An 18,025-nucleotide genomic window follows, 5' to 3' on the forward strand; every position below is an offset into this window, starting at 1 on the left:
GCGCGACAAGCTCAGATTGAGCTTGGGGAAAAAAGTCGCGTCTGCTACAACTGCGATTGAAACTGGCAAACCGACCACGAGCAATAGGTACCTACCTACCTACATTGTAGCATCACATTCTGTTCACATCCTGCCCGCAAATCGAAAACAACCCCACGCATCACTGCGGTCGCCATGACATAGGGATGTTTCTAAAATAGCAATCGGCTGTGGCATAGTATCTCGATATAAAATCAAAACAACTTGCTCATCGCCCAAATCCTCGTTTGTTCTGACGACTTCACGATGCCCGGCTTTCACGACGACGAGAACTTGCAGCCCTCCACTCCCGACCGGCATGGGCGGTCAAACTTTTTCAACTTCAGCAATCCCTCAACCACGCCTGCTGGGCCCCCTCCCTCGTCAGCTGCAAGCTACACACCTGCCGGCGCCCCATCGGCGTCCTATCTAGGCAGTTCCATCATGCGAGGCGTCACAGGTCAGAAACCCGTCAATCCCATCAAATTTGGCAATCGCAGCTCTGGAGGGATACCTAAGAAAACCCTTCTCTCTCGGGGCACGCGATCGCCGCTGGGACGATCGGTGACCAGTACCAAGGAGCGACAACCCTCTAGGCTTAGTCGGCAGGTAGCCATGGATGACTATGAAGACGAGGACGAGGATGATGAGGAGGAAGAAGACGAGGAAGACTACGAGGGGGAGGAGGATACACAGCAGCTTCCAACCACTCGCAGCTTTGGGCTAGAGTACAGCGATGAAGAAGACGAAGAAGAGGACGACGACGAAGAAGAAGAAGAAGATGAGGATGCTGAGGGAGACGACACAGACTACGTTGACCGGCATTATGCGAGGAGGAATCAATTCCAGGGCCAAGGCAACGATCCAGCCGACCGCAATAGTGCCAGAGACGACATGTGGTTGAACATGGGACAAAATGGCACGCCGGAACATGCCGGCATTGGTGACGAATCCGACCTGATGGAATTGATGACACCTGCAATCAACGACCGTGTGCGACGAGAGGCTGAGGGCATCTTCCGCGCCTCTGCAATGCATTCTAACGGGCGCGCTGCAAGAGAGCTCAACTTTGCGCCAGTAGCCAAGAGCTTGGCAGAGCAGATGGGCTATGCCGAACTGACGGAGCCGCCATTACTCATTCTGGAAACGGATGACTTGGTCAGCCAGCTGTACACCGAGGGAGTCGGCTCCGAAGATGACGCGGAAAAGCTGGATGCCGCTCTCGCCCGTACTTCTAGCCACCTAGTCTCACTGTGGTCAGAGTACGTCGCAGGTCTGCCGCAGAACGAGCAAGAACATATTGCGGGCATCGGACCAGGCCCCAATGCAGTCCCATTCGAGAATGCTGCATACCTCGCGGGATTGGCCTTGCAAGTCCACCATACCCGATCTCTGGAGTCTGACGAGTCACAACCCATTCCTCTCCCCGAGGTCCTTTTCCAATGGCTTGGTGAGAACCACAACCTCTACCCTGACCAGACAAAGGATATCTCGACCTACAGGCCTTCACCGGCATGCCACACACTATTCTGGCAGACTATTTTTATGAACATCCTCCAGGGTCGTGTATCAGATGCCCTGAATCTGCTACGGAACGGAGGTTTCGACCAAGTAAAGAAAGGAAGCAGTTTTGCGTACACAGGCCAGGCCTTGTCAAATGTGCTTCGGGCCATCCACGAGACCTGTGTCATCCTCGAGGCATGCCCCGGCATAGACAATGACTGGGATCTTTGGAACAGCGACTGGACTCTATTCCGCGTTCGAGCCAAGGGTGCTTTGGATGCGCTCAGACGGTTCGCCGAAGGCAAGGAAAAGTCGTTGGGCGCATCTGACTTTTCAGACTCTGGGCGCGGATCGATGGCGGGCATGGCTCGCAAGGCGGAATCACAAGTTCCCTGGGACATTTACGAAAATATCAACATAATCTTTGACATAATCCTAGGTTCGCAAGAGAGGATTGTCCAAGTCTCCCAGGATTGGTGTGAAGCCACTGTCGCCATGTTTGGATGGTGGGATGAGGGTCGCGACCTTAGCAGCAAGAATGACATGCGCATGTCACAGTCATTGTCACTGTCTCGATCGCGCATGTTGGTGCCCGCGGCACCACGCATTGCGAATTCGGAGGACTACCTCGACCGCCTTGCCCGTTCATTCCAGGGTGCTGTTAGTTCCGGCCTTGAGGTAAACTCCAACAGCGCCCTCGAGGTCGGCATGGCGTGCGTTTTCGAAGACAATCCCAAAGGTCTCATCGGTATTCTGAGGGCATGGTCGCTCCCCGTGGCGGCTGCCGTGGCTGAGATTGCAACATTAGGCGGTTGGCTGCCGGCGCACCAGCCCGCCTCTGTGTTCGGGGCCCTTGACCTGGACCTTGACGATCTTGAGGTCCTCGGCTTGGACCCTAGGGGACCAGATGAGCTGGATGGAATGAAAGATAACACCTTGGTTCAATATGCTCAGGCTTTGGTCAACTTGGATCAGCTGTCCCTAGTTGCGACAAAGTCTGGAACGGTCATGGATGGCTGGGAGCTTGCCATACATGTTCTGGGCCGTATGGATTCATCGGAGCGCTCCGAGGACACAATAGGAGAGCTGGTAAAGACTCTTTTGGCCGACGTAGATGCCAACGCTGGTCCCGTCGTGGACAAGGTCTGGCGCCTGCTTAACAACCTTGGCATGATCGAGTTTGCTGAGGAGACCGCAGAGGTGAGTGTTTGGAACTTTTTCGTCGAGATGAAACGTTATTAGAGGTGGCTAACAGCTTCTACTTCAGCACTTTGGTGATGCACTTGCGCGGGAATCTCACAGCTATGGACAAGCCATGTGGTACTACTCATTGGCACACCGGCCAAACAAGGTCCGCGAGGTGATGAACCTCCTCATATCATACTCTCTTCTACAGTCTACAGTTTTCCCGCCCGAGTCCGAACTTGATGACCACTTGCGACAGCTTGTACACGATCGTAACGAGACCCTTGCCGATTTTGCAAAGCAGGACCTGGAAGCCGCCGAACTTTTGGGCAAGATGCTGAGTGGCTATGCGACGTTGAGGAGGTTCTACGAGATACGCGATGATGACACTACCGCGGTGCCACTTCACCGCCGCCGGGCGGCTGCAGCAGACGCACTCATAGCCGTCATAGCGGCTTCCGACGACAACATTCGTGGCGGATTATATGATCCCTCGCGCGACGGACTTGTCAGCGAGGACTTCCTGTTGACACTTCTTGGGGAGGCTACCGCGCTGGTAGATACCAATGCCGGAAAGGGTCCAGTTATCGAGCCAGGTGCCAAGACGGCCATCACGCTAGACCACATCGACACGCTGCTGAAGGCTGCCGAGGATTTGGCTGCGATAAAGTCGACTTCCGTTTACTCAACCTGCGACGAGTTCTTCAAGTTGACACTGGCATCAATGCCAGGCCTGAAGGGCTCCAATCCTATGGATCTCATGCGGAAGAGCACGGTCGGTGGAGATGGAAGCACAAGCAGCTCATACGTGCTGGGCGGCAGCTCCCTAATTGCGAGCCAGCTGAGCCGTAGCATGTCATCATCATCTCTGGCGAACAAGGCGGCTATCAGCAATAAGGGATGGGACTGGAGGAGTGGCTTTAACGCAAACAGCACGGCAGATGATTTGCTGAAGAGGCTGAGGCTGGGAGTCTCCAGAGACTTGGCGAGACTATGGGTGGAGGAAGCTGACAGTGGTCTCATGTAAAAGGAAGACAATATGATACCTAAGAGAGGAATGGAACGGGGTTCGTCGTTGCTGCATGTGTACCAAGATGATTTCTTGTTGATATTCTGTCTGTGTCGACGGCTTCTGCATGACACGAACTTTATTTAATAGACAAAGAGTTCTAGAGCGTGCAGAAAGTACACGGTATTATACGTTTATGGCATTTGAAGTATGTCGACTGTTTACTCGTGCTTTAGACCTGACTTGACAAAGACGATAGATGACATGTCACCATCCAGTTCTTTTTTTCCACCCAGTCGCGTATGCATTTTGTGTTTTGCGTAGCAGCATCCCACCTCTTTAGGACACATGAAATCCTATCCAGGCAGGCAATGATAATTGGGCTTTTTCCAGCTATGTTACGATATCTTTTTGGAGCGTTACAGCCTAAAGACGGAACGGTTTAAGATAAGATGCTGCCCTTGTCAAAGTGCTTTGTTATGGATATACTTCCTCCCACAGAGTTAATTCACCCTTGGAGACACTACAATCTCATACCAGGACTACAAACCCTCTCCATCAGCTTTTTGACATTTTCGTTCCAGGACCAGGCAGTCCGAGACCCAGTTAACATCCGTCAAAATTTTCCAGGGGGAGCAGAGGGAAACAAAGCGTATTGCCTACATACATAGATAGGGTCTTTGACTCCTTTCCCACATAGACCGAACCCGAGCCAGTGCCGGAAGCATCAGCATTAGTGGCGCGGAGCTGCTTTGCTTGGACCGCCAGATCCGGCAAACTTTGCACCAAAGCTGCTAGCAATTTCTCTGAATATCGGGGACACCGGGGTCGAAGGTTTGAATTTCGGGTTCGTCCAGTAAAGGGCTACATCTTTGTCCGGATCGACACTCCACGCTCCACGAATAATTCCAATGGGTATAGGGATCATTTCTGCCACGTCCACTGCCTTGTTGTCCAGACGAAAAAGGGGCTTGAAGTTGAGCGGCATGTTCATCGTCACTTCTTCGGTTGCGGCATTAACCAGGTATTGGATATAATTGTGAAAGAAATCGAAATTATACCTGTCGACATCGTAAACATACACATGCTCTTTTGGGTACCGTTCCTTGTTGTCTTTTATAAGGTCTTCGAGACTAATGGCCATTCCGACCCGATCACTTCCAGAACTCTGTAGTGTTTTGGCAAGTTTGGGAGTAAAACCATGGTACTGATCAAGTTTTTCTGGATCGGCAAGAGTACTAAAAGGTACCGTATTCTTGATATAATCGTTTGTAGGCAACCATTTGGTGAAACTGAGACCTAAACCCGGCAACACAAAGAAAGAACCAAGAATGAAAAGAGAAGGAAGCATTTTGAAAAAAGAATGTGTGTGATGTAAATGAATGACTTGTAGTAAAATCCGTATAATAGGCTGGAAAACAAAAACAAAAGAGAGACCTTTGAGAATACTGTCAAGGAAAAGTATACATGTTTATAAGCTGGAGAAAGCAACGTTTTATATACAAGGTTCCAATGTAGGGGTTTTCTTTTTTCTTCTGCTTCTTCTGTTTCTTCATTTTTAAATATTATTTAGCACATTTCAATGAATAGGAAATGTGTTATGTAAACAAATATTGATATGCAAAAGAGTACGTGAGCTGTATTTACACAGCATTTCCAGTTACTACTATAGCTTTTTTAACCGGGATCTGCCAACTAGAACTAGAACCAGAGCTTATGCATTAATCAAGTCAAGCGATCACGGCATCACCGACACCGACGCTTGAAATAGAATAACAAAGAGAGTCAAAGAAAAAAGAAGAAAAAAAAAGCTTAATCCATCTCAACATAACTTCACCAGAAAGCCCATAATACCGGCATAATCCGTTTCCATGCGTCCATAATATGTGTTCAAATGGGCGAAAAAAATGATCAAGCTTAATTAAGGTCAATTTTTTTCTGGTGTGTTATTAAGTGAACAACCACCGCATGTGAGCATAAGCATGACTTATTGTGATTTTGTTTAGTATTTGTTGTGACCCAGAAATCCGAGAAGAGTTGTTTGACAGAGAACAGTTGCTGTGTTCTGGGTGTTGATTCACATGAGCAAGTCGTTACAAAAAGAGAAGCGGACCATCTCTAAAGCAGATACATTCTCACGTTATATCCTGAGTGAAACAAAGTATATTGGAAAATACGCCAAACATCTGAGTATCTATTCGATAGGACAGTCACCTGCTCTGAACCACAAAGCGGTGCAACAGCTATACATACATAACGAACCAGGAATGGTTCTTTCGCCACCGAGACAATGTACATTCCCCAGATGTCCGTCAAGCAACTCTTCCGCCGTGAAGTAGAGGGATGGGCGGCCGAGACGACTGCTATTCTGGTATCCATCTTCGTGATCGTCTCGGTTGTAGGTTTTGGGTTTTGGTGCTGGGGCAGGATGCGAACAGGACATATAAACGCTACCAGGGGAAGGGTGAGAGCTGCGCAACGTAATTGGGGCCGCTGAGTAGCGATATGAGCAAGGCCGCTTGAAGAATCAAAAAAGGCTTTGTCTTGTAGCCCAAAAAAAAAAGGTTTAATTTTTTGTTCAATGCGTCTGGTATTCAGAGCGATGGTAATTGTTATGAGAGTAGAAGTCGCTTGACGCAGCGCATCTCTCGCTATTTCTAGTATGAAATGCTAACCAACCACCAGTACTTGCCAGATTTACATAATCTTTTACCTACCAGATACTTGACTCATAATGTGCCGGCTACTGACTTGTACGCCCCCGTTATGTCCAAAGTGTTTACCCACCTACCTACTCGGCTATCTTGCCTTGTTTATTTTACCTAGGTATTGCTGGGCAGGTTTCTATCCGGTTTGCCCTCCTTACTGCAGTTCACTCCAACAATGTCTCGGCAGAAGCCACAAAGGAGTGCCCAGTTATTGCATACCAGAGTATAGCTGACTTCATCGATTGCCGAAGTAATCAATTTCAAACTATTCTTGGACTGATGACATGTTGAATTTAATTCGCAGAACTTTACAATCCAAAAGGACCAAATCTAGTCATGCAAGCATCTGAGAGAAAAGACGCCACACTATGAGGACATGGATATTCCGTATAGTATACTGGACCATGATTAAAATGTAAGACGTGCAGAGTGGTAAGCAATGCTACAAAGTTTGAGATTTTCTTGTTGTGGGAGCGTATCCGTAAACATGTCGGATGCTGATGTCGAGAACAAAATCTTGGAAGTAACTTTTTGAGAATTGAAGATCCAGGGTCTGCAATTAAGGGGGATAAATTCAGGTCCAGTGACGTCGAGGGGAATGGCCAGAATGGGCCAAGTCTACCTACCGGTAAGCCGACTTCTTAATTCGTAGTTTCGTAGTTTCGTAGGACCCGAAAAGGGAAAATCGCGGGCCCTTGCAGACTGACCCACCCCACCCCGAACCTCCCAAAAAAGTTCAGGGATCAGATGGTCATCAATGGTACCAGCAACAAGAATTCAGGGTTCACTGATATCACCATTGTGAAGATCAGATCGATATTGGGTTAGGAGCCTGACGAGATCAAGCACAGAGTCGGGGCTAATCGAACCGGGTTCGGCACAAGAGTCGAATCAATTCAACCAACAACGTCCATAATCATTCCGAATCATGACCTCGTGCCGCGTTTCCAAGGAGACGTCAAAATACTTTGCAGCCTCCGCGACCGCCACGCGCCGCTCAACCCGAGCTTCCCTCGCGCGATTCGCATACAAGGAGGACACGGATTCACCACCCAGCAGCGTTAAAGATGAGGCGACAGATTTAATACTCGGCTCCGACATCGAAGATGCCATAACAACCCCCGCCACAAACACCAACCGACCGCGCCGGGTTACGGCACAGGCGCAGCGGAAGCGAAAACGGGAACCGACTAGCCCGGTAGCGACGACGACGGCAACAAAACCCAAACCCGATCCGGAGAGGGAGCAAGATGCTAAACCCCGCCGCGAGCGCAAACCAGCCCGCGCAAAGACGGACCCCTCAACCGGCGCCACGACCGTGGAGCCCCCGTCAGACTGGGAGGAGATGTACAGGCTCGTCAAGGAGATGCGCATCTCGGGGCCGGCAGCCAACGCGGCGGTCGACACGATGGGCTGCGAGAGGCTCGCGTCCGAAGACGCCTCGCCGCGCGACAGACGGTTCCACACCTTGATCGCGCTCATGCTGAGCTCGCAGACCAAGGACACGGTCAACGCTGTGGCCATGGCGAGGCTGAAGAAGGAACTCCCGCCGTTTGAGGAGGGAGCGCCGCCCGGTTTGAACCTGGAGAACGTGCTGGCCGTGGAGCCGGCGCTTCTCAATGAGCTGATCTGGCAGGTTGGGTTTCACAACAACAAGACCAAGTATGTTGCTCTCGGGGCTTTTCTTCAACCTTCTACTCTTTTCCTTCTCCTTTTGTTGGTCTCCTATCTACCTCTGCCTACTCACAGAATCTAATTATGATACACCCCCCACTGTCACAGATACATCAAGCAAGCAGCCGTCATCCTCCGCGACAAGTACAACTCGGACATACCCGACACGATCGCAGGCCTCACCTCTCTTCCCGGTGTGGGGCCAAAGATGGCACACCTATGCATGTCTGCCCCGAACGGCTGGAACCGCGTCGAGGGCATCGGCGTCGACGTGCACGTCCACCGCATCACGAACCTTTGGGGCTGGAACAAGACCAACAACCCCGAGGCCACGCGCGCCGCGCTCGAGTCGTGGCTACCCCGTGACCGCTGGCGAGAGATCAACTGGCTGCTCGTCGGGCTGGGGCAGACGGTGTGCCTGCCCGTCGGGAGGAAATGCGGCGACTGCGAGCTCGGCCTCAGGGGTCTCTGCCGGGCGGCGGATCGGAAAAAGGTCAACGAAGGACTGAGGCGGAGGGAAGACATCAAGGAAGAGTTGATGGTGGAGAAGCAAGAGTTGGTCCTCAAACATGAGGACGAGGAAAATGTGGCCCCGATCAAGGTCGAGACCGTCAAGGTGGAGCACACAATCAAGGAGGAGGTTGTTGATGAAGCACCTCCAATCACGGACTTCCATCCGCTCCCGACAAGGACACAACGGCGGGTAAGGAGGTTATAGCGCAAAGCAAGAAAATACTAACACTAATAATGATCAGGTCACAACTCAATTTTTTTTTTTTTTTTTTTTTTTTTTCCATTATCAAATAACGTGAACTGTGATCGCATCAAGGTTCGGACCAAGCTCCGTAAAAGCTACGTCGTATCTTTTTAATAAAGGGGCGGCTTATCATCCTAAATCACAACTTTAAAAAGCCAAACTACTTCCATTTAGCACTGCTCCATGCACACGTAGCGCATAGAGAAGCTTGTGGCGATATCGGAGATCCAACTCCACTCAAGATTGAGGAGCATCCTCCTCCCCCCCAGGTGGTTTTGTTCCGTATTACTGTGAATTATTAAAGAACCCCCCCTACCTTATGCAAATAGAATACGTTGCACTGGCCGCTTGCCGCGAGACCGGGTCTGTGGCAATATGGGGAAAAACAGTGGAGTAATAAAGTATGACGATAGAGTCATACACTTTGCGCAATGCGTGGCCCTCTGCTGCCTTCGGGATGCCGAGTTTGAATTCTGGGTACTTGGCGCAATGGGTGACTGACTAAGTCATTAACTAAGATGGAGTCGCAACAAACAAAAGTGACGTCTTGAACAAGGAACAAAACTGAGGCTAACAATATCTTTTCTGTCAGGGGCAAGGAAATGTGTCTTGATGAATACAAAGCCCCTGAAATCTCCTAAATTGGTATCGAAATTATCAAGTGGCGCAAACGTTAAATAAAGACGTGGTGAAAATTATGTCGAGTCTTGACCCATTGGCCGAGGTCAGGATCCAGACGCCACGCCGAAAGAACTAGAATAGATACAGGGAACCAAGACAATGGCTTCTCTATGAGATAACTAAAAGGGACGCAGCAAGAAAAGATAAAAACATGGGTTACAAAAAACAATCAACAGTCCATAGATTCCTGCCCAAAACGCCGCGCAAAATAGTAAGATTTAAAAATAAATAAATGATATCTCTGGACAGGAGAACAGTATATTCCCTCGGTCATGATGCCAGTGCACAATCAGTGCAGGGCAAGCGTATCGAAGCCTGATTCTGCATCCAAGCAGAATACAGACTTCCGTAGGTTTGTTTGTTTGTGTGTAGATTCGGTTCAAGTAGTTTAGAGTCTCGCCGTTGCATCTTGGAACACATGTCCGCAAATTGTTGCGGATGGCGGGGGTTTAACGGCGGGCATCCCGAGAGAAGTGCAGTCGATCGGACAGCTGGATGTAGACTTTCGACTCCATCAATCTGTTACTGCCGACAGGTCGTCCCTGTTGACAATCCGCAATCGAGAATCCTTCGCTCGAGTATAGGGCTTTTCGGGCGCATTGATGGTCCCGTAGTGCCACTTTGTCAAGTCTATTTGAGTTGACATTTAAACGCCGCGGATGACCTGAGTGCGCTCGGATTCGAGTTGGGCTGCGTTCTGAGCGTGTGCCTCCTTCTTGCACTGTTTCGTTCAACAAGACTCATGTTAGCACAAGGCACTCATCTCCGATGAAGTCGGCCAGCACGTCGGACAGGCCGACCAGCCACCACTTGTCGTCAGGTACACGTACGTCTTCCAGACCCTCGCACTTGTGGTCCTCGAGTAGGCGGTGTTTGCCGCAGAAGTGCTTGTTGCAGAAACCGCAGTCGCCGGCCATGTGGGCGGGGCTCTTGCAGTTGGCGAGATCGCACCTAGGCTTAGCCATTGTGGTCGCTTGGTGGTATTATTTGGTGTTTGTATGGAGAAAAAAAGAAAGAGGTGCGGCGGCGTGGTCGTCGACGGTGCGCTGGAAAGTACGTGAAGTACTGGGTTGCGCGGGATGCCCTCGGTTACTGCGTTGGGCCAACGACGAGAGTGGAAGGAGGATGTGGCAAAGAAGAGGAGAGAAATGCAAGCTAATAAATGCTTGAGGGGGTATGTGCGTGGTATGCGTTAGCCGCCAAAAAAAAGAGAAAAAAAAAGGGCAGACAAAATCGGACGATGTGATGATTACAAAGGTAAGAAAAAAGAGGTGAAGGAGGCGGAGAGATCGTCAGCTGGGCGGTGATGACAATTTATGGAAGACGCCCTTACGCGGAGTCAGGTCAGTCGTCACAACGGACGAGGATGGTCGTTGCAAGGGAAGGTGCTGGAAAGCAGGGAATAAGAAAAAGATCACCCGGGTAGGTTGGCTGGGCTGGCTATTACCTGCCTAGGTAAGGTACCTCACCTATTCTACATCTGCTATGGGGGTGCAAGGGCCAACAGAAAAAAAGGCGGCCCGGCCGGTTTGGCAACGACAAGGACCCGGACTAGGTGGAAGCCGTGCTTGCTGCGGGTGGTCAGAATGGCCAACCTGGGCTGGCCTGGGCCCCATGAATTGAATGGTCATCAAGTCTCCGGGCATGGGAACCCTTGTGGATGACGAGGCTCCGCTTTCGGGGAAGGGGACCAACTTTGGCTTGCTGGGCATTTTGATGGTTTGCTGTACTGTAACTGTACCGTAGGTTCCTACGTGGTGTATTGGTGCACTAATCACTGGCATCTACGGTACATTGCTGATTCTGTCGAGGTACCTCGCTCGATAAGGGGAGACAGACTGGGGGGCGAGGCGCCACTAAAATTAATCCGCTTTCACACCACACTCCCAGCTTCTTTGAAATGCGAGCGAAACGGCGGGGCGGAACAGCGGACAAGGCGCTTGCAGCTGGAGATAAAGTGGAGACCCTGTCCAAACAGACTGCCGAGGGGGGTTTGTGGAAATTGGGACTAGAGTCCAGCGTACGGATTACTTCTTTGTTCAAGCCAAGCCCTCAGGTTTCGTCGGCGTGCGAGACTATCGATGCGGGATGAACGGAATCGCGGGTTTCTCTCTATTTTGTCTTGTGTTCTCCTCTCTGATTCCTTCCCATCAGTAAGTACCTAGCTTTAAAGGCGGGAAATGCAGATCGATCGAACATGGTCTATAGTAGTAAGGTTAATGTTCAGCTAGACTAATAACAGGCAGATAGAGCAAACAATTAAAATTCAAGGCACAGCAATGATGAAAGATGAGCTCGCAAGCACGCACGGATTTGGATCAGATGGACTACAGTACAGTACTTCCTAAGTTTGGCTGTTTTTGCAGCACTGAGCCCACCAGCCACATGGCACCAAGGTCCGTCTGGGTCGCTCTTTGTGAATTGAATTGCATGGATTGCCCAGCGAGATATGTAGATAGGGAGGATTGCACAAGAAGCCGCCAATCCCAACGGCCCCCTTTTGGGTTGGCTGGTGGTTTACCTACTCTGTACAAAAGTGCGCTCGTCCAGTAAGTAGCCCGATGCAGCCATCGGGTGGCTTTGCATCATCCGGAGCTTTGCAGTGCAGAAACCGCCACGTATGAAGTGGATAGAATGGAGAGTGAAAAGAAATGAGTTAGGAGTAAAACATACAAAAAAAAAAGTTGTATTATTAAGCCTGCCTACCTACCTACCTTTTCATTCCGTGTTAGCCTCCACGTCATAGAGGTAAAACATCGATTCCGTTTTGCCTTCAATCCAAGCCATTGCGCCGAAAATTGGCCAACATTCAAGTGTAGAGATTACCTACCTACCTTAGCACCTACGAAGTATTGTTAGGTACCCCGGGCTTGGTAGGCTGCTGCCAGCCAGTGGAGCTCATGCAAACTCCCCAAAACAGAAGTAGACACGACAGCAGCGATACGGTGGCAATCAAAGTGGTGGCACAAAACCAAACATCGTGCGTACCGAATTAGGGAATTCAACAAAAGGAAACAACTTGCTTGGCCAAAAGGTCTGGGCCCCCCATCGTCTCCGGTTTTCTTTTGTGTCTGATTTGTACTCTATACAAGCTCAAGAAATGGTTGGACAGTTACTGTATGCACTACCTGATCGCCGTCTCGGCGACTCTGGAAATAGGATTGACTGGTTGCCCATTTAGTTTAGTAGAATGCATTGAGGTCTGACTACCACCTCACAAACACAACTCTGCATTGCTTTAGGCCAGCTGGCCCACGCTAAATTCTTTTTGACGGCCGCCATTCCAGGTCGGATTGGGGTGGCCGCCACACGGACGGCATGCATGGACATCTTCACGAGTTTCCTATTTCGCCCTATCGCTTCCCTGGTCCCTCGAAAAACACCTGCAATATTACACTAGCGCCTCAAGGATCAATGTTTTTCATCGTAGAGATCTGTACGGAAAGACGGGCATCGTGTCCTCGATTCCCACCTCGCCAAATTCAGAGAGATCGACATAGGATGAGCGCATACGAACAAAATGGTCGAATGCATCCGGAGATGCGAGTAATTTACCCTTACACCATGCGTCTCTTGTCCGTGCGTCGAACTTTTATCTTTTTTTTCTCGCGGAGACGACTGCCTGTTATAATTGAACAAGTATGATTGATTTTCAAAGATACGTATTAATATTGGTTGTCCTTTTTATGCCGTCGTACTGCGTATGTAGGCATTTTACAAGTTGAATGACTTACCAACCAACCACTAAGATGACCAGGGTACGGATAGTTACATGGTCGAATGGCATCCATCGCCTTGTGGCTAAGGGACCCTTGGGTTCAGATGGCGGTGTTTCTTCTGGAAGATGGCTGAGCGAACAATGCTTTTTTCTTGTTCACCCCCATATCTCAAAACAAACTACCCCTATCATGGACTGGCAAACCCTGGCGACACGAAGTTCATGTCCGGCGTAAGTAGTACTGCGACACCTTTCTTCTTGAATTTATATATACCTTGTAGTAACAAAGTAAGTATTCTTAGCTGTCTGTTCACTGCGTCTGGCCGAAAAAAGAAAACATTATGCTGCTGAACATACGAATAACCCGCTCAAAACATTATTTAAATCCAACATGTGCTCTTTTTTTTATTGTTTCGTTTCAACATGGACATGAAGTGTTTGACCAAGGGTCCTCATCGTCCAAGGCACGAACCTACGTGGTACCCTACCTAGTCAATAATGCGTTGCTGTCAACGGATGCGTCCAGCCGAAAGATCCACGGTATCGTATCGTAATCGTGCGTCCTTTGGTTGTGGTGCCACAACAAATTGGAGACAAACGACCGACAACAAGATTAATTAACAAAGGGAACCATGCCTGGGGTAATTTCTCCTGCCGGCCAAACACATCCGGACCGAAGAATTTGGTTCATCCGGCACAACCGGCTCCAAATCCTGCATTTTGGTTTTTAATTGTGCCATTTCCTCCCCCTTCTTGCGCCTCTCCGCCCTCCGCCTAGCTTTTTTTGTTTTCTTTCCCTTCGCTCGCGGCAGCCGCAGCATCGGCTTGAAGGAACGCGCACCAGGGGTGTTGGTAGGTGCCCATGGTGGTTGGTGGCGGCGTGCCGATTGCACACCGCCATGGGATTTCCGTCCCCCAGGCTTTTGCCAGGCAGGGTATCTGTACCTACCCCCCCATGTCTTGCCACCTATATTGTCCTTGTCAAGGTACCTAGGTACCTAGTCTCGCTAGTTTTTTTAGTCTGATTTGTCTTTTTTTTTAATTTTTTTTTTTTTTTTATCTCTTGTAAGTCTTGTAATCCATCCCGTAAGCTAGTTCTAGACTGGCATCCCAAACATGCCACGCGACTCTGCTCTTTGTCAGTTGCGCATGGATTCAGCTTGTCTTGGTCATTTACCCATCACTGACTCAGGGGATGTTGCTCCTGAACGGATATTATCTGATACTAAGGGGTTTGTACGGAATTCCAAATCCGGCTTTGCCGAGTGCGGACCCGGAACTCGATTGCCCCTGCTGTCTTACAGTACAATGCACCGTGATGCATCTATCCATTGTATGTACATAGTACAGTACAGCAAGTATCGTTTAAAAAAAAAAAAATCGACCAGCGACACATCCCTGTCATGCAAGCATTTGCGATTGACCCGGAATCCTCCTCAACTGCCACCTGCAGTCATCACTTTGGGCACCTTTATGGCCACGATGGTTGCAACGTCATATTTTACTAGATATACAAAAGGTAAGGCACACATGCAGTCCTGACAGAGTCTGGCTTTTGTAGGTTGTTTCTTTTTTTTTTCTCTGTCCTTGTCTTGCATGTGAGTCCTCTGACTTATTGTTTCCGGTACGCCCCCTTAATCGCACAAACTACAACCGAAACACAATCATGCATTCACGACACACCCAAACGGGAAACAACCGATTACTTGTCAAGACTCCGTATTATATTATTTGGCAGTCGATCGTGGTACCTTAAGTGGCCCTCATGTCGACAACTGCACGGATGCAGTCTCCTTGCTTCATAGTCTCAAATGCATTGTTGATCTCAGCCAGCGTCTTGCGGTGGGTGATGAACTCATCAACCTTGAGCCTGCCCTGGAGATAGTCGTCAACCAGGCCCGGCAGTTGAGACCGACCCTTGATGCCACCAAACGCGCAACCCTTCCAGACGCGCCCAGTGACGAGCTGGAACGGCCTTGTGCTAATCTCCTGACCAGCGGCTGCCACACCGATGATGATGCTCTCACCCCAGCCCTTGTGGCAAGCCTCGAGCGCGGCCCTCATAACCTGTACGTTGCCTGTGCAGTCGAAAGTGTAGTCGCAGCCGCCGTCCGTCAGCTCAACAAGAGCATCCACCACCGTCTTGCCCTCGGGCAGCTTGGTCGGGTTGACAAAGTCTGTCGCGCCGAACTTGCGAGCCCACTCCTCCTTTGCGGGGTTCACGTCGACGACGATGATCTTGCCGGCCTTGTTGATCACGGCTCCCTGCACGACCGACAGGCCGACGCAGCCTGCACCAAAGACGGCAATGCTGGATCCCTCCTCGACGTTGGCGGTCACGCGGGCGGCACCGTAACCGGTGGTGATACCGCAGCCCAGCAGGCAGGTACGGTCCATCGGGGCCTCCGGCTGCACGGCGACGACCGAGATGTCGGCCACGACGGTGAACTGGGAGAAGGTTGAGGTGCCCATGAAGTGCAGCAGGTCCTTGCCCTTGCACTTGAATCTCGAGGTGCCGTCGGGCATGAGACCCTTGCCCTGGGTGGCGCGGATCTTGCCGCAGAGGTTGGTCTTGCCGGACTTGCAGAACTTGCACTCTTTGCACTCGGGGGTGCTGTTTTGTCTCTGGCGTCAGTATGCATACATACATTTATGTGGCATTTCAAATCACGTGTGATTTCTGCAGGCTCAAAAACTTACTAAAGAGCAACGACATGGTCGCCAACCTTGACGTTGGTCACGCCCTCACCAACCGATTCAACGATACCAGCTCCCTCGTGCCCCAGGACGATGGGGAACGCACCCTCGGGGTCCTTGCCGGACAGGGTGTACGCATCTGTGTGGCACACACCAGTGTGGTAGATCTCGATACGGACCTCGTGCGCCTTTGGGGGTGCAACCTCGATGTCCTCAATGCTCAGTTCCTTGCCCGCCTCCCAGGCGACGGCGGCCTTGCAGGTGATGGTCTGTGGCTAGCGTCAGCGCCGCATTCAGTTTTCAACTCGTGCAGGACCAATTGATGTTTGCCACTGTAGGTGTCTTTTTTGTGTTTAAACCATCCGTGTTTGCTTACCTTTCCGACTGTAGACATGGTCGGATATCCCGGAGTGTACGCTTCCTATCGGTTCCCTCTGCTATGAATGATCCGGTTGAATACAATCAATGGAGTACAACTTGCGCCTGTCAAGAGTAAAAAAGAGTTATTAGAAGAAAATGGCCTTGAGATTGTTATTGAGGACAATTACAGTACAGATATATACGAACAAATGATCTGATTTCAAACGCAATAACCCCGCCGTCCGCCTCAAATCACCCCTCAGTAAACCTCAGCTATGACCCGGGACGCGGAGTACTCTACAGGGCCGGCGGGTAGCTAAACTACCTATCCAAAAACAGAGGGTCAAAAGTGGGGTGCAGCAATTGCCAATGATGTCAGACGGTTGTTTGTCGGCGATATCGCGGGGTTTCGCTTGGCTTTTCTCTGCGTTCGTATTACCAAGACCCGACAATTCCAATCTAAGTTTCGGCAAGTGTTTACTACGTATACAATGATAATGGCTCTTTTTGCTTTGCTATCTACCAGTAGGCTATCAGATTACCACGGAAAACATTGACAACTGCCGACATCGGTCACGGCATCCGGGACAATATGCCGGCGGGATAGAAGGACCCTAGCTTTGCATCCCCGTCGATAGTTGCATCCCTTTCGGTCCAGACCTCTTGATCGATCATTAGCCAAGTCCCTGCATTTTGAGGACAGATCCTCCAGATGTTGTGTTGTTTGTTGTGAATAGCTTCGCCCAACTGTGAGTCAGTACTGTAATGTAGGCAAGGTAGGTACCTACCTCACCTTACCTTAGGTAGGTCAAGTCGCTTTGGTAATCATTGGTACCCACAGACACCACTATTGGAAAAAAGATAACCCACCAGCTCCAAATCCTGTATGTACCCTGTTCACTATTATCCTACTGTTATCACTCAGAAAATCAAGCAACGATTCAACAGATACTGGTACAACTATTCGTATCTTGACGATACCAGGCTGCTTTTCCCCCAAGACCCCCCTCGCCCTTCCCGAGACGGATGCAAAATGTCACCAGTCAGCGCTGCCCCTCCCCCGCTTCCCATGCACGTGTACAAAATCCTGCCGACGGCTCCCCCGGCGCCGTTGCCGAGTCCGTACCCACTATCGGATCTGGACAAGAAGGATGGTTTTGTTCACCTGAGCACCGCATCGCAGGTAAAAACTAGGCCTTTCCTTGGAATTTATATAAAAATACAAAATAAAAGGAAATTTCCATTTTATGCATTAATCACTCACTCCATACATCGCTCAACTGACAATCTCATGATTTTGCAGATCCCTATAACCGCGGGAATCTGGTTCAAAGACTTTAGCGAGCTTTGGATCCTCAAGCTCAACCTCACCAGGTTTGAAAAGGATATAAACTGGGATACGCCTGGGTGTCCGCATTTGTATGGGAATTTTGGTGCCGAGGAGGTTGTTGATAGTAGGAAGTTTGTGAGAAGCGATGGGCAGGAATGGCAGGAAGTTCTGGGCGGTTGCAGTGATTGGTTTGTGTAAAAACCACAGCGTCTACTGTACGAGGCAGAGGCGTCTATACAGGGATCTTTCCGCTTGGTCTACCATGTAAGACGAGTTTAGTTGCCTTTGAGCATTTTCCACTTGAGCAAGTCAGGTACAAGGTATTCTAGATCTGATCATGAAGAGCGCATTCGAATTTACCACGTACTAATGAGAGGCTGTGCAA

At 50.0% G+C, this 18,025-nt stretch overlaps 7 protein-coding genes across 7 annotated transcripts; 4 read left to right on the top strand and 3 right to left on the bottom strand.

Annotated features, from left to right (window-relative positions):
• The first annotated feature begins 83 nt into the window (after window positions 1-83).
• Window positions 84-3,907, top strand: PgNI_01868 (uncharacterized protein). The gene is made up of 2 exons (XM_031121940.1): window positions 84-2,721; window positions 2,789-3,907. The coding sequence occupies exons 1-2, from the start codon at window positions 286-288 to the stop codon at window positions 3,731-3,733; spliced, it is 3,381 nt and encodes a 1,126-aa protein (XP_030988136.1). The 5' UTR covers window positions 84-285; the 3' UTR covers window positions 3,734-3,907.
• Window positions 3,908-4,448: 541 nt separating this feature from the next.
• On the bottom strand, window positions 4,449-4,859 carry PgNI_01869 (uncharacterized protein; the record flags this gene model as incomplete). The annotated part of the gene is made up of 2 exons (XM_031121941.1): window positions 4,449-4,776; window positions 4,798-4,859. The coding sequence occupies 2 exons, from the start codon at window positions 4,857-4,859 to the stop codon at window positions 4,449-4,451; spliced, it is 390 nt and encodes a 129-aa protein (XP_030988137.1).
• Window positions 4,860-7,351: 2,492 nt separating this feature from the next.
• PgNI_01870 (uncharacterized protein) lies at window positions 7,352-8,851 on the top strand (the record flags this gene model as incomplete). The annotated part of the gene is made up of 2 exons (XM_031121942.1): window positions 7,352-8,085; window positions 8,206-8,851. 2 exons carry the CDS (start codon window positions 7,352-7,354, stop codon window positions 8,813-8,815), a joined length of 1,344 nt encoding a protein of 447 aa, XP_030986837.1. The 3' UTR covers window positions 8,816-8,851.
• Window positions 8,852-9,017: 166 nt separating this feature from the next.
• PgNI_01871 (uncharacterized protein) lies at window positions 9,018-11,324 on the bottom strand. The gene is made up of 2 exons (XM_031121943.1): window positions 10,366-11,324; window positions 9,018-10,256 (listed from the first exon to the last, which is right to left on the bottom strand). Exons 1-2 carry the CDS (start codon window positions 10,498-10,500, stop codon window positions 10,182-10,184), a joined length of 210 nt encoding a protein of 69 aa, XP_030986836.1. The 5' UTR covers window positions 10,501-11,324; the 3' UTR covers window positions 9,018-10,181.
• A 1,949-nt stretch (window positions 11,325-13,273) lies between these two features.
• On the top strand, window positions 13,274-13,604 carry PgNI_01872 (uncharacterized protein; the record flags this gene model as incomplete). The annotated part of the gene is made up of 2 exons (XM_031121944.1): window positions 13,274-13,484; window positions 13,556-13,604. Exons 1-2 carry the CDS (start codon window positions 13,285-13,287, stop codon window positions 13,602-13,604), a joined length of 249 nt encoding a protein of 82 aa, XP_030986839.1. The 5' UTR covers window positions 13,274-13,284.
• Window positions 13,605-14,848: 1,244 nt separating this feature from the next.
• Window positions 14,849-16,540, bottom strand: PgNI_01873 (uncharacterized protein). The gene is made up of 3 exons (XM_031121945.1): window positions 16,327-16,540; window positions 15,954-16,219; window positions 14,849-15,867 (listed from the first exon to the last, which is right to left on the bottom strand). Exons 1-3 carry the CDS (start codon window positions 16,342-16,344, stop codon window positions 15,006-15,008), a joined length of 1,146 nt encoding a protein of 381 aa, XP_030986838.1. The 5' UTR covers window positions 16,345-16,540; the 3' UTR covers window positions 14,849-15,005.
• A 304-nt stretch (window positions 16,541-16,844) lies between these two features.
• Window positions 16,845-17,988, top strand: PgNI_01874 (uncharacterized protein). Its single transcript, XM_031121946.1, has 2 exons — window positions 16,845-17,493; window positions 17,614-17,988. Exons 1-2 carry the CDS (start codon window positions 17,197-17,199, stop codon window positions 17,836-17,838), a joined length of 522 nt encoding a protein of 173 aa, XP_030986841.1. The 5' UTR covers window positions 16,845-17,196; the 3' UTR covers window positions 17,839-17,988.
• Window positions 17,989-18,025: the final 37 nt, after the last annotated feature.

The sequence above is a fragment of the Pyricularia grisea genome, assembly GCF_004355905.1.
Source record: "Pyricularia grisea strain NI907 chromosome Unknown Pyricularia_grisea_NI907_Scaffold_1, whole genome shotgun sequence".
NCBI classification, from domain to species: Eukaryota; Fungi; Ascomycota; class Sordariomycetes; order Magnaporthales; family Pyriculariaceae; genus Pyricularia; species Pyricularia grisea.